Source organism: Simochromis diagramma, unplaced genomic scaffold (assembly GCF_900408965.1).
Source record: "Simochromis diagramma unplaced genomic scaffold, fSimDia1.1 OVJJ01000612.1, whole genome shotgun sequence".
NCBI lineage: Eukaryota > Metazoa > Chordata > Actinopteri > Cichliformes > Cichlidae > Simochromis > Simochromis diagramma.
Window position 1 is genome coordinate 1557937 of NW_024387419.1, and position 12620 is coordinate 1570556.

Genomic DNA, 12620 nt, shown 5'->3' on the forward strand with positions numbered 1-12620 from the left:
AAGGGACACCAGGGGCCGATAACTGTTTCTAAAAAAAACAAAAAACCCAAAATCCACAACCAACTCATAAAACCTCATAACTGATAAAGTGTCACTGATCAAAACAAATCTTGGTAAGAGCATGCTGTTGCATGAACTTCCTGTTTTGCCACCCACAAAGAACGTGAGAATTTAAACTGATGTTGATGTTGTAATCATAATAAGAGCAGCTCTGTTATTAGCAGTTAATCTTCTCTAAGTTGGTTCAAGCCTCAAGTTTCGAAAAATTTGCACGCAAATTCATTCAAAACTTTCTGAGTAATCCTGCTAACACACTGCCAAACAAACACACCAAGCCTCGCCAAATTATTAAGGTCAGGGTGACTTTGAGTCCAACGTTTTCAATCCCGTCATTTAATTTCCTAAAAGTAATCAGCTGTTAAGATGTTAAATATGTATGAGAGTTACCTGGGCTCCGGGCATGGGTGCGAAGGGGTTAGTGGGTCTTAGAACAGGCTGGTTGTATATCATTGGCTGAGGAGCCATCACAGGTACCCCACCCATCTGACCCATCTGGGGAGGAACCTGGACAAAGGTAAGATGCAGAGAGATGTTCGCAAAGTAAAAATTAAAGAAAGAAAGACATAAGGTTTTAAAAAAAATATATATTGTTATACGCAGTAATGGAAACAAGACAACCAGCCGCTCAGCAGTGGCCAAGCACAGAGCAATCATTTTAAAAATGATTTCATCACCCAACAAAGTCGGTTTTCAAGCTCATTGTGTTTAATCTGAGGGTGAAACTCCTTTTGTTTTACAGGTGAAGTGTGCCAAACATTACACTCTAGGTAGTGGGACAGTCTTCAGCAGCTGAACATACTGGCTGTTCTGAGTGCGCCTTGTAAGGAAAATAAGGTGACTGGAGTTCTTTAAATTTCGTGCAGATGTTTCACGTCTCATCCAATAAGCTTCTTCAGGTCTAAAACCAGAAGGTGGCGAGTCCCAGGCATTTAAACCCTCCTGGGAGTTGACCTACCATAGAACCAAGTCCGCGAGAGTTATCTTTATAATTTTACATGCTGTAGTGCCATTTTTGGAAGTTGCTATACATCAATATAACAGTTATAGCCCAAATTTTGATAATATCTATGCATTAAGTCTATAATAACTATATAAATTGCAAAAAAGTGCAATAAACTACAAAAAATTGAAAATCGCTTTTTTTTTATTTTTTAACATATATTTCTAGTTAGAGAAATTTAAGAGGCTTATCCCTCAAAACTGTCAATACAAAAAAGTTGCACAAAATAGTTTCTAACAAAAGGAAATTTATTTTGAGTGTCTTCATAGTTTTATTTTTGAGATACACCAATTTTTATATACTGCAGGAAAAATGAAAATAAATATTACATTGCAAATTTACAAAGAAAACAGCAGGTGCATCAAAATAAACTATTTCCAGCAGTGCAATTTAAGTTCTAAGCATCCCAGAAACAATACAGAAAAGCACAAAGCCAAATGTGACTTTTAAAAACACCAGTACAGGCTTATAAGGCCCTGAAGGTAAAAAACTACATTTTCCGCGAAAATGACGTCACTTCCAATTTTGGGCAGGTGGGCATACGATAGTTTCGTGCTGACGTCTATTCCAACGTAGGAAGTGTTTTAAACAGCTGATCGGATCGGCAAAGCCTGTTTCTGGAATATTATGTTTTTGTTGCTGCAAGCGCTTTTTATATAATTTTTGCAAAGCTATATGTGGAAGGAAACTGTGACCTAGGACAAGCTGATGGCATAAGATGTAAGTACAACTCCTCCGGTTTCATATGCCAAAAAAATTATTGTGCTAGCTTAACGTGGTTCCGGTTCTACAGGGATTTTAAAATCGTTATGCAAAATGGAGCGTGCCCGCTCCGACCGGTTTTAAAGGGTTAAACATGTGTCTCATCACATGTGCCAAGCTGTTAAAGAGGGCATGGGTCATTATCAGCAGAGGTTTCAGGTGAAACCACTTTGAGACCTTGCCCCATCCTATCATGTGACCCACTGAGGTCACATAACCCAAGTTGTGAGTGGGGGTTCAGGCACCTGGGAAGGGATCTCAAAACTAGATGGTAGGTGGCAGACTGTCATAGGCCACCCCCTCGGTTCAATGGTGGTCGTTCACAGCGCACATAGATGGACTCATTTACTCCTTTTGTCTTCTCTGTCCAATGTGAACACTGGTCCCCTTGCTCTCAAACTTGGGTGTCCACGCTAGTTATGCTACATTTGAAAACACACAGTTTAATTAATAATACAAATACAGACTTGCAGCTCTAGTCTCCATATGAATCTACGACAGTGCCCCCCCCAGGCATGTGTGGGAATATGTTAATATGTGCATGCTTACCATTCCATACACAGGCACTTGCGGTGTGGTCATGGGGAAAGCCATGGGAGCTGGAGCCTGGCAGAAAAACAGAAAACAGGTGTCAACTATCAGAACAAAAGCACCTGACTCAAACATTTCATGGCTTTTGTCACATACGGCTTCAAGCCTTCAAAAAATAAAATAAAATAAAAACCTCACAATAAAGCCTACTTTATGTGCAAGGAGAGTACATTAAATGCTCAAGTATGTGCACATTAGGAGCACAATAACGCAGCATGCAGTAGGGGTACTTAGTGGATTCCCACTGAGTGCAATCATTACCACTGCTTTAAAAAGGGGTGGCTCAATAGCACAGTGATTGGCCCTGCCCTGCTCACTTTGCAAATCAAATCCACTACAGCTGAACAGGCTTCAAATTCGATGTGACGGGCAATTTGTAGCCATCGTTTACAACCCACGTGTGTCGGCGTCGCCGCCGCCCGACTTCTGCTTGACAAATTGGTAATTTATGGGCGTGAGCGTCTGCGGTACATTGCGGTATCGTGTCGGCGAATATCCTGGATGGAAGTCAGTTTACAAGATGATATGGGCAGGTGCAGGGCGGCGTGCCTCTTGCACTACAGTAGAGGAGTATTAATATCAACAGATGAGTTACTGACAGAGCCCATACGACTTTGATGTCTGTCAAACACAACCAGGAAGCACCTCACTGGGTTTTGGGAACACCTTATAGCGTTTGCACTCTCCTCATCACAAGCCGTGACTGCCTGCTCTGCTGCAGGTCAGCCCCCGCTCACCCCACTGTTTGCAAAAACCCATTAAAAACAGCTGCCTTCACAGACCTAATCCATCATCGTAAATGAGACAACCGCGGCATTTTTAACACAATTACAAAGCCTCAATCAAACTGCTGAGAGAAACCGGTAAAATATTTCCATTAAACACAGCAATTAGCTGCATGGGTAAGTCATAGCAGGCTTACGTAAAATGATGAGCTACATGAATTAAGTGAGTGCACTTGTGGGTTTAGTTTTGTTATTGGCAAAAATACAACCACCCCAGCATCATCATTTAATTGTTATTTATGCACCGACACCATAAAAAGGACCTGCTGTGGTCATTTCAAATGAGGCACGTTGACTCTCGGACTCCAGCGTAGCTTTGCATGATTTTTTTTGTGTCTGTTTTTGCTACCTCTCCTTTCATGGCCTGTCTAACTTTCTCTTTTGTGACGCGCTGCTCTTTGCAAACAGACAGTTTCATGCGTGAAAAGTTCCCACAGATGTGGAGAATCTCTGGATTAATTTGACACATCTGAAAAAAAAAAAAAATGTGACACATAACCGTCAGTCGTGTTCACGAGTTGATTTATTTGTCTTTTATGACAGATATTAAGATAATGAGCAGTAAGCACAAGTCAGTGTGACACACTGAGTTTAACAGCCCGTGCATAAAATCAGAGAGCTCAGATTTGACTCAGAGAAGGAATATCTTTCAGTTTCTATCATTTCTAATGTGCCTCACGCGCTGTCTTTGGCTGAAGTTAAAGATATTCTTGCTCATCATTTAAAAAAAAAAAAAAAAAAAAAAAAGTGGCTCCAGGTAAAATTGAGTTTTTCCCCTACTTGCATTATCTTGATGAAATGAGAACATCTGATGTGACTATTTAATTTTAAGTCAAACTAATGTGACTGCGCCACAGGATGATTTATCACCTCACTCGATCTGATTTGATTGTGCGCGCTATGCGAGCTTTTGACTCCAGCATTTTAAAACTTATGAAAACTGAGCCGAGGTCATTTAAAATACTCAGAAAACTGCATCTGAACACTGAAGATTTAAAGTGATTTATAAAAGGAGGAAGATGGGTGGTCCCAGTGAAGAGCACGCCTACCTGACCTTTTCCACCTGAACCACGAGTGAGAAGCTTCTGCACAGATGGTTACAGAGCAGTCAGCTCACTAACTTTTAATGGTGTGTATGGGGATTGAGCAGGGATTCCCAAAGTGTGGGCCAAGGCCCCCTGGTGGGCTGTGAAAGTACTGGAGGTGGGTCGCAGTATTAACAGTAATATCAGTTTGTGTTTACAGGTAATAATACTGCAGTATGTTTCTAACTAACCGGGCAGCTCACGCAATTTAAAGATATAAAACATTTGAAGAGAAAAAAAAAGGGGCAGAGGTCAAACCTGTCCTGATATTTGGATGCAAACTATAATGTGACTTTTACATCAGTGCCATTTTCTAAATGTTGCCAATACAAACAAAGGCAGCAGGATTTTAAGCAAAGTTTCAAAGACTAGACATTTTAAAAAAGCTTGACCTGATTTGACCTTGAAGAGGTCGAAGGTCAAAAGTAACAGTATTTAGAATCCCCATCGTTCCCTGTATGCCAATATATTGCCGGTACGAACAACAGCAGTCAGAAACAAATAGCTCTATATACCATCATTATCATTTTGACCTTTCACGCCAATCTATTGAACTTGAAGGGGAGGTCAAAGGTCAAATGTGAGACTATTTTAAATCTTTCTATATATGTTAACAAATAAAAACACAATTTCCTTGGTGAAGATAACAAGTAAGCTAGCCAGCCTTCTGCTACTTTAATTGTCCGTCTGTTATTTTTCAGCGTCAAACAGCTTTCTGAGCGATGGCTGCCACTTTCAGAACCGCAGTCTCAGCCCTGCAGTGTCATTGCCAGGACTTAAATGTGGATGTGAGGTAAAAGATCCTTGCAAAAAAACATTTAAGACCTCTCTGTGCTGATTTTCCACGTTCGATGGCAAGACCCTCAAAATGGCCAACTTTGAAGATCTCTCACAAAGCGCAAAGACCTCGCTCAGTGTATACTCTGGTTAAGACGCCGTCAGGAGAAAAGCCAGATAAGGTGAACCTGCGGACCGCCCTCAGGAGATAATCAATCTCAGGTAAGTTCTCGCCTTTGTAGAGCGAGTTGTGACAGTTGCTCAAAAGCATTAATCAAAGTGAACTACAAGTTGTACGAAAAGAAGCCAATTCAGATAAAAAAAAGACGCTTTAATTCATCCATCTTATTGTGCGTTCAGCAATTGATCAGTGGGTTTGTGGTTTTAGCATTTGAACCCTGATTAAAGATGAAATTGACTTTACCGTCATCTGCACCCGAATCGCTCATTAATTTGCAAACCATCTATCTCTGCTTCCTGTGTCTTCACGGCTGCTTGTGCAAAAACGACAGCGAGCATCATTTTTATTCCCTACTTCTTTAAAACACGACAAAAAAACAAAAAGAAACCCAAGACAAAGCAGAGAAGGTGAGACGTGTCGATGCACCGCTGCAGATTCTCAACCGGTGTTTTTGTCCATCTATCTTTACGCCGCCGACGGCTCCTCGGTGCATCGTGTGACACATCCATGAGTTTGTATCCGTCTTTTTATGCTCAATCTCCCGCCTGCTGTTCTATCCTTCACCAGCGTGTCTCCCTGCCTATCTGCGCATTAAATAAAAAAAAGAAAGCTGTCTTTTCTCTGCATCTTTCATCCCAAGTTTCAGCTTTCACAGCTGAACTTCTGCTGCTCCCTCTGCCATCTCCTTGGCACAAGCAACTTTCTTCTTTCTGTGCTTTCTAATGCAAACTCAGACTTCTGACCTTGAGTGGCCTGCAGTCTCAGTCACAGTAAAAAAAAAAAAAAAGAAAAGCAAAGGGAAAATGCTTTTTGATGGCGTTTTTGAATATCCAACCAGCGCAGACGGTTACAACCTTGCCCTTCTGTTGAGAATCTCAGACGTGGGAGTTTCGATTATCATGCGTGAAGCGTGACGAGCTGCTTACTCGTGTTACCTGTGATGTCTCATGCAGTTCTGCTATGATTTATTTATTGTCTCATGGATTATGGGAGGTCATCTCAGCTGCGCTGGAGTCACAGACTGTGTATTTTCATTCTCGGGGACAGTAATGAGCAGTTTTATTAATATTCTCTCTCTGAGCTTTGTTTGCTTAAAGCTGATGTTTCTGTCGTGCTGACTGAACCACGCAGGATTTCTGTGTCGTACCGTGTAAGAGGTGAAAAGTTTGTTTTAGTTTGTTCTGCTCAGGGACCCATCACCTCTCTTTTCCTATTATTGTGCTGCTGAATTAATCCCCATAGGCAATTTCTGTTCTTGCTGGCTTGTCAGTGGGAGTTAAAGGCTGAAATAATATAACACCTTAAGAATTAGCTGGTTTGAGAATTACTTCAACATGTTTTTTTCCTGCACATCTCTTAAAAAACAAAAACAAAAAAACAAACAAAAAAAGATGTTTCTTGGTGCATCAGGGACTCATTTCAGCTGGATTTTGCTGCTCTGTTGCAGGGTGTTTAAACTCTTTACCCCTTGAAAGTCGACTAAGAGGCTCTTTGTTATTTTTCAACTACTCTAATGATCATTAAACCAAGTATTAACTGAGATATACTGAGGTGTCAAAGCTAGTCTTTAAGGGTACAGAGCAGGTTGTCAGATGCCGACTGTATGGGGGGCAAGAGTTAAGAGGAGCTATTATAGTATATTCTAGTTTTGTTTTGTGTTTGATTCTTAACTCTGTATTATGTCAGTGATGTGGGATATACCTTAAGCTTTCTGTTTGCAAGAGCAGCTAATAAGAGGTAAACGACCTGTAAAGTAGCGATGGCAAACACATACTGCTCCCATTTCGATCTCAAAGCTGAACCAAAGAAACGCCTCTTTCTGTCAGTGTAGTTTATTAACATTTAACTACACACTGAATCCCTGAGATATCTGGATATAAGAAGTCATCTAAATGCAACAGCAAATCTCTACATGACAAAGAAACACTGCTGTAGTAAATGAAAGAAACACTCTGGGACTAACTTGTGAAAAAAATATCTAAAATGACAGAATCTTCTGTAAGCTCATTAAAACAACATTTTATGAATTTAGGAAAATTTCTTATTTAATTTTCTTAAATTTTGCCTGATGAAAAAAAACTTTTAGAGCAGAAGAAACAGGCACTTTTCTGTCATTTATTAATTATTTTGATGCAGTATGATTAATTTATCATCAGAAAAAGCTTCAACACTTATGAAAATAGCAAAGTATCTGAAAGTATGCTTGCAAAACAGGCCATTTCTTTATATAATGTACAACCTTTTCATAAATCCTGTTCACTGCAGTCTGTTTACCCATGAAAGCAAAGACGTGAAAAGAAAAGGTTACGCCACAACCTCTACCTCTAGGTCTAAATCAGGCCTGAGGGTCATTAAAAGCAACAAATGAGACCAAATTGATACACAGATCGATGTTAATAACTGAAAAGTGTTGTTTATATTAGAGGAAAAAAAACGGTAGAGCTGACTCTCTGTGGCTGTTTGCAACCATTTAGTAACTTGTTGTTAAATCCTTCATTGCGATACTTTGATCTGTGCATCCTGGACCGGACCTCTGCTGCACATGAAGTTTTCCCTTTCATACCGAGACAACGTCGCCATTTCAGCCACAGAGATAACAGACTTCTGAAGCGCCTCAGAGTGGCTCGGTTTGCTGTTTTGTTTCAGTTTCATGGGATTTGTTGATTGAGGGGGGAGAAAAATGTGGATAATAACCCGATGAACGGCTGACAAATAAATTAGACGTGGATCTTTTAAAAGACACCCAGAAGAATGGCGCTTTTAGGTTTTAGTAGGGAGAACGAGCGCCTTGTTCTAACTTCCTCACATCAATTTGCTTACATAAGCAGTGCAGACTATTACTTTTTATCACAGAGGTGAGAAGGTTATTTATGATAATGGTGCAAAAACAGAATGAACTTCCTTTTTTTCCTCTCCATTTTTTTTAAATAAGCGTCTCCGGGGAATGCAAGTGAAAGAAGAGGTGACAGGGAAAGAGATGAAGAGAAAGATACCCGGGAGAGGACGTGTCTGAGCAGCTCGTTAAACAGAGATAAGTACTTACATAACTAGTATAGAACATTCCATTCTGCATCAGGACGCAACGAGGAAAAGGGACAAAAAACAGAGAAAGACAAGAGAGGAGGAGGAGGGAGAGGAGGCAAGGTGATGAGATGGGGAAAAAGTGGGGGAAAATGAGCGGGAGATGATGAAAGAGGGTGGCAAAACCGGTAGAGTGAGGTAAAGATGAGGAGAAAGTAAGGAGGAGGAAAAACGAGAGTGAAAGGTTAGAAGCACAGGAAACAAGCAGAAAATAATAAAGGAATGAGGGGTCGCGGTGCAAACGTGCAGATGTCAAAGGCAGGGCGAAGAAAACAGGACGAGAAGATGACAACGCAACAAAAAACAAAAAATAACAAGAGTCGTGATAAAGCAGAACACGAGCCAACGAGGGAAGGAAGACGAGTGGATGACGGTGCAAAACGAGCGGACGAGGAGGATGAGCGGGACAGGAAGGAGAGATTAGAGGGAATGACAGCAGAGGTGAAGCGGACAGCGAGGGAAGAAAGGAAGAAAGGGAAAGATCAACAGGAGGAGAAAATGAGAGAAAGAGGGGAAGCGGAGGGTTAGTGACAGTTTGTCCACGTCAGCCAGAAACTGCAGTCAAGAGATCAGGATGACAATCAGGAGCTGCCAGGATCAGCAAACGCACACAAATAACCACACACACACACACACACACACACACACACACACACACACACACACACACACACACTACATGCACAGGCAGCTATAAAATGTACCGAGCTGATACAACAAAGACACCGCACAGACATGCACAGATATTTTCACAGCGCTCGGTGTGAGAAGTGCCACAGTTTTAGATCAGATGCATGTCCTACAAAGTGTTTGCAAGTTCCAGTCAGCTCGGCATCACGCTGTATGTTTGTGAGAAGCCAAACTAAATATTTAAACTGATTTTGTCTCCAGCACTGGCAGAAACATGAAAGGAGGCCAAATTATTACACTGACATTTTGGGAACTTTCCGGCACAGAGTGAAATGAGAAGATGCTACATGCCCTCGCAGTGAGGACGTGGATGTGTTGGATCTGGAAAGAGCCCCTGTGGCTGTACGACCCCACCCTGTTCGTCAGCGCAGATCAAATGTGAACATCTTACTGCACAAGGAGATTACTGATTGGTTTGCTTCCAGACTCATGCTACGTAGAAAGGCAGGATAAGTTTTGGTTGGATCTTGTTTTCAGAAGTTGTCAATACATTTAATCAGTTTTTGCCGCCCTGCATTAGATTTTATTTAGCTGTCGTCTCGTTTATGTCAGGGAAAAAAACTGAAAACGATGACGGGAATTACTGGTCAACGAAATTGATTCGTTTCTGCTGGTTTGATTTGTGTAACATGGGATGTTGGGCTGCCACAGCCGGGTTGAAGACATGAGTGTACGGTGACATCTGGCGATGATGTCAGTGGCGGTGCTCAAAGTCACCAATGCGGTGGATGCAAAGTGTCCTAAAGCGTGATTTTAACTTTTGCAGGAAATCTACATCCTAACTTAACGAATTAACCAGAAACAACTCTTTCCCCCACAAAGCAACCTTCCACGCCAATCAAGTCTTGTGGTATGCGTTGACCCGACGTGTAGTTACATTTATGTAGAAGGATGCGGTGCAGAGGTAAAATGGGTTTCCGGAGGTGTAACTTTGAGGTCTGACAATTTAAGCTTAAACCAGCATTTCTGAGATTGGTCAGCAGGGGGCGACTACTCAGGTTGCCAGAAGTTATTCAGTTCTATGGAAATCTAAATGAAAACTACCGCTGTGTCTAACTGCTTTATTACCTCAGTAAACACTTTCTGTCTAGGTTTCTGGTCTCAGCTGTTTGTCTCAAGTCTTCCTGTTAAAAGGGAGTTTTTCCTTCCCACTGTCGCCAAAGTGCTTGCTCATAGGGGGACATGTGATTGTTGGGTTTTTCTCTGTTAGTATTATTGTAGGGTCTACCTTAAACCTTAAAGCGCCTTGAGGCGACAGTTGTTGTGATATGGTGGTGTATAAATAAAATTTAATTGAATTAACTGAATAAGCCACTTCATGATTTTCAGTTTACAAATTATACTTAGTGTTGGAGGTTAAAAAAAAAAAAAAATCATACTTCTTTTACATTATTTTAACGAGCCGACCTAAGCAAAGAAAACTGCTAGCAGAGCTTTGACTGTGGCATCTTCTCATTGACCAACCGCATTTCCCAAAATGCCGTGCATCAAACAACAATAAAGAGTCTTTCCCATGAATTTTTTTTCATGACTTTAACAATAACTTTGGTTTATCACAACTCAAGTCTCATTTTCGTAGCTTGGGGCATCATTTATGAAAGCTGGCAGCAATTAAAGTCATTGAGGAGAAGAAACATGATGAGACCGGATATTAAAGAAACAGATTTGTAAGATTATCAAAGACAATTAATAACTCGCTGTGGGGGATATTTTGTTGGCACGCTTTGGGCCCCTTAGGCAGGCAGATGCTCTGATCGTAGTGAGTATTGTTACTGTCCACGTCCATCCCCTTATGATCACAGTGTACCATCTTCTGATGGCTGCTTCCAGCAGGATAACAAACCATGTCTCAAATCACCATCTCAAACTGATTCCTTGACTCCACAGTCACCAGATCTCAACTCAGGAGAGCCCCTTTGAGACGTGGCAGAACGGAAGATCAACATCATGGATATTTAGATAACATTTTACTGAATTAAGCAACTCTGAAGGGAAAAGTAACTCAGAACTAGCAAGACCTAACAAAGTAACCAGTGAGCTTTACTTTCATTTTGTTTTTTTGCTTTCTTTTCCAAACTTGCAGCTTTGTTTCCCTCCAGTCTACCCAACTGGGTCCAGTTTGTAGCTGTTGTGGACATCTTGTGACGTTGTTCTCAAAATCTGAGCTAGTTAACTTGGTTAATCTAAAGTAAAGCACTAAACAGGAATGATGCCAAAAATGCCAAATGAGAAGATAAGATTTCTTTTTGTGATAAACCAAAATTATCCAAGACTTCCAGGACTTACAGACACATCGATGGACGCCTTTGGGCAAAATGTTGAGGTTGCACAATTCTTTATAGCAGCTGGGTATTTGTGCATGTGTTGGTCTCCTTACCACATGTGGTACAGGCATGGGCTGTGGGGCCATGGGTGCTGGGCTCCACTGTGTGGTCGACATGGTCTTATTTTGCCAGTTCTGGCCGCCCGTCAGCTTCTTCTCTCCCGGTTGGTTCCACTGCATATCTGGCCTGTGGAGGTCAAACGGATTCAGCTGTTTAATCTCAGGTTTAGTTATCACATAATTTGCTATTTACGTTTTTCAAATCTTTAAAGTCTAATTCAATAGGCCACAGATGTGTGTGTATATTAAGCAGTTTATAATAAATTTGCTTTATGAGATTTGTGCTGACAGTTTCCTGACCAAGAACAGCTTAAAAGCGTATATTTGCTTTTGCAGAGACTACAGGCACAATTCAGGAAAGGCACCATCACGACTCAGCAAAACTTACTTTTTGGCTGGGGTCCCACCAAACTGCAGATCTGTGGAGAGTTGGAAACAGAGAAAGTGAGTGATCGCAGTTAAGAGAGTACAATGAAAAGAGAGGCAGGAAGGAATTTCAGCCTCAGATGCTGTTTTTTTCCCCTCATGAAAAGAGGTTCAAGTTTCCACAAAGAAATAACAAATTCCAACCAAACAGATGAAGTTAAAGAGGAATATGCAGGTTCACTTCTATGTACAAGCAACAGTAAACTTTAATATGTCCTTAAGAGTCTGAGAGTACACTGCAGGCACGTATTCAAGGCCAGGCACTGCATGTGCCACGTTATGTAACTGAGTTTTTCTCTCGTCTTTGCTGGTCTATTCACACGAATCTCAACACTCACTGCCCACGAGGTTGGCCAGAGACGAGTCGAGGTCGTTGGCTAGCAGCTTTCCTCCAGGATGGATGGCCACTTGAGGGGGAGGTGGAGGAGGTGCGGTGTGTGTGGGAACTGTAGGCTTTAACAGGTCTCCGAGAGCATCAAAACCTGAAGAAGAAATCAAGGTAAACAAGCGAGTGAGATGGGTGTGCAGAAAAACTGCATTTTTAATAGGAATGGCTGCTAATAACGGCATACAGGCAGGCAGAAAGACTGAGCAAAAAGCAAGATCAAGCACTTCATATTTAATTTAACTGAGTGGCAGACTTGACCGCTGATGAACCTTTTCCCTCAACAGCAACTGTTCAATTACAGATTAGAAAACTGTAACTAGGCACAGAAGGCCTGTCAAGCTTTGGATTTCTCCATATGCCAAGTCAATAAAGCGACAAGGAGCAAAAGGCTACATATATATCACTCTGTTT

The 12620-nt window shown here is 41.4% G+C and overlaps 1 protein-coding gene across 6 annotated transcripts in view; it reads right to left on the reverse strand.

Moving 5' to 3' along the window:
* si:ch211-200p22.4 (phosphatidylinositol-binding clathrin assembly protein) overlaps positions 1 to 12620 on the reverse strand; it is a 109796-nt gene that overhangs the window by 4269 nt on the left and 92907 nt on the right. For 5 of the 6 annotated variants that reach the window (XM_040012571.1, XM_040012576.1, XM_040012575.1 and 2 more), the window contains 6 exons: positions 12160 to 12303; positions 11784 to 11814; positions 11390 to 11522; positions 8285 to 8308; positions 2372 to 2428; positions 448 to 564 (listed from right to left, as the gene is read on the reverse strand). In XM_040012571.1, the coding sequence (XP_039868505.1) occupies positions 448 to 564; positions 2372 to 2428; positions 8285 to 8308; positions 11390 to 11522; positions 11784 to 11814; positions 12160 to 12303 (506 nt within the window). The remainder of the gene's footprint in view (positions 1 to 447; positions 565 to 2371; positions 2429 to 8284; positions 8309 to 11389; positions 11523 to 11783; positions 11815 to 12159; positions 12304 to 12620) is intronic. The other variant, XM_040012574.1, reaches the window with a different exon arrangement.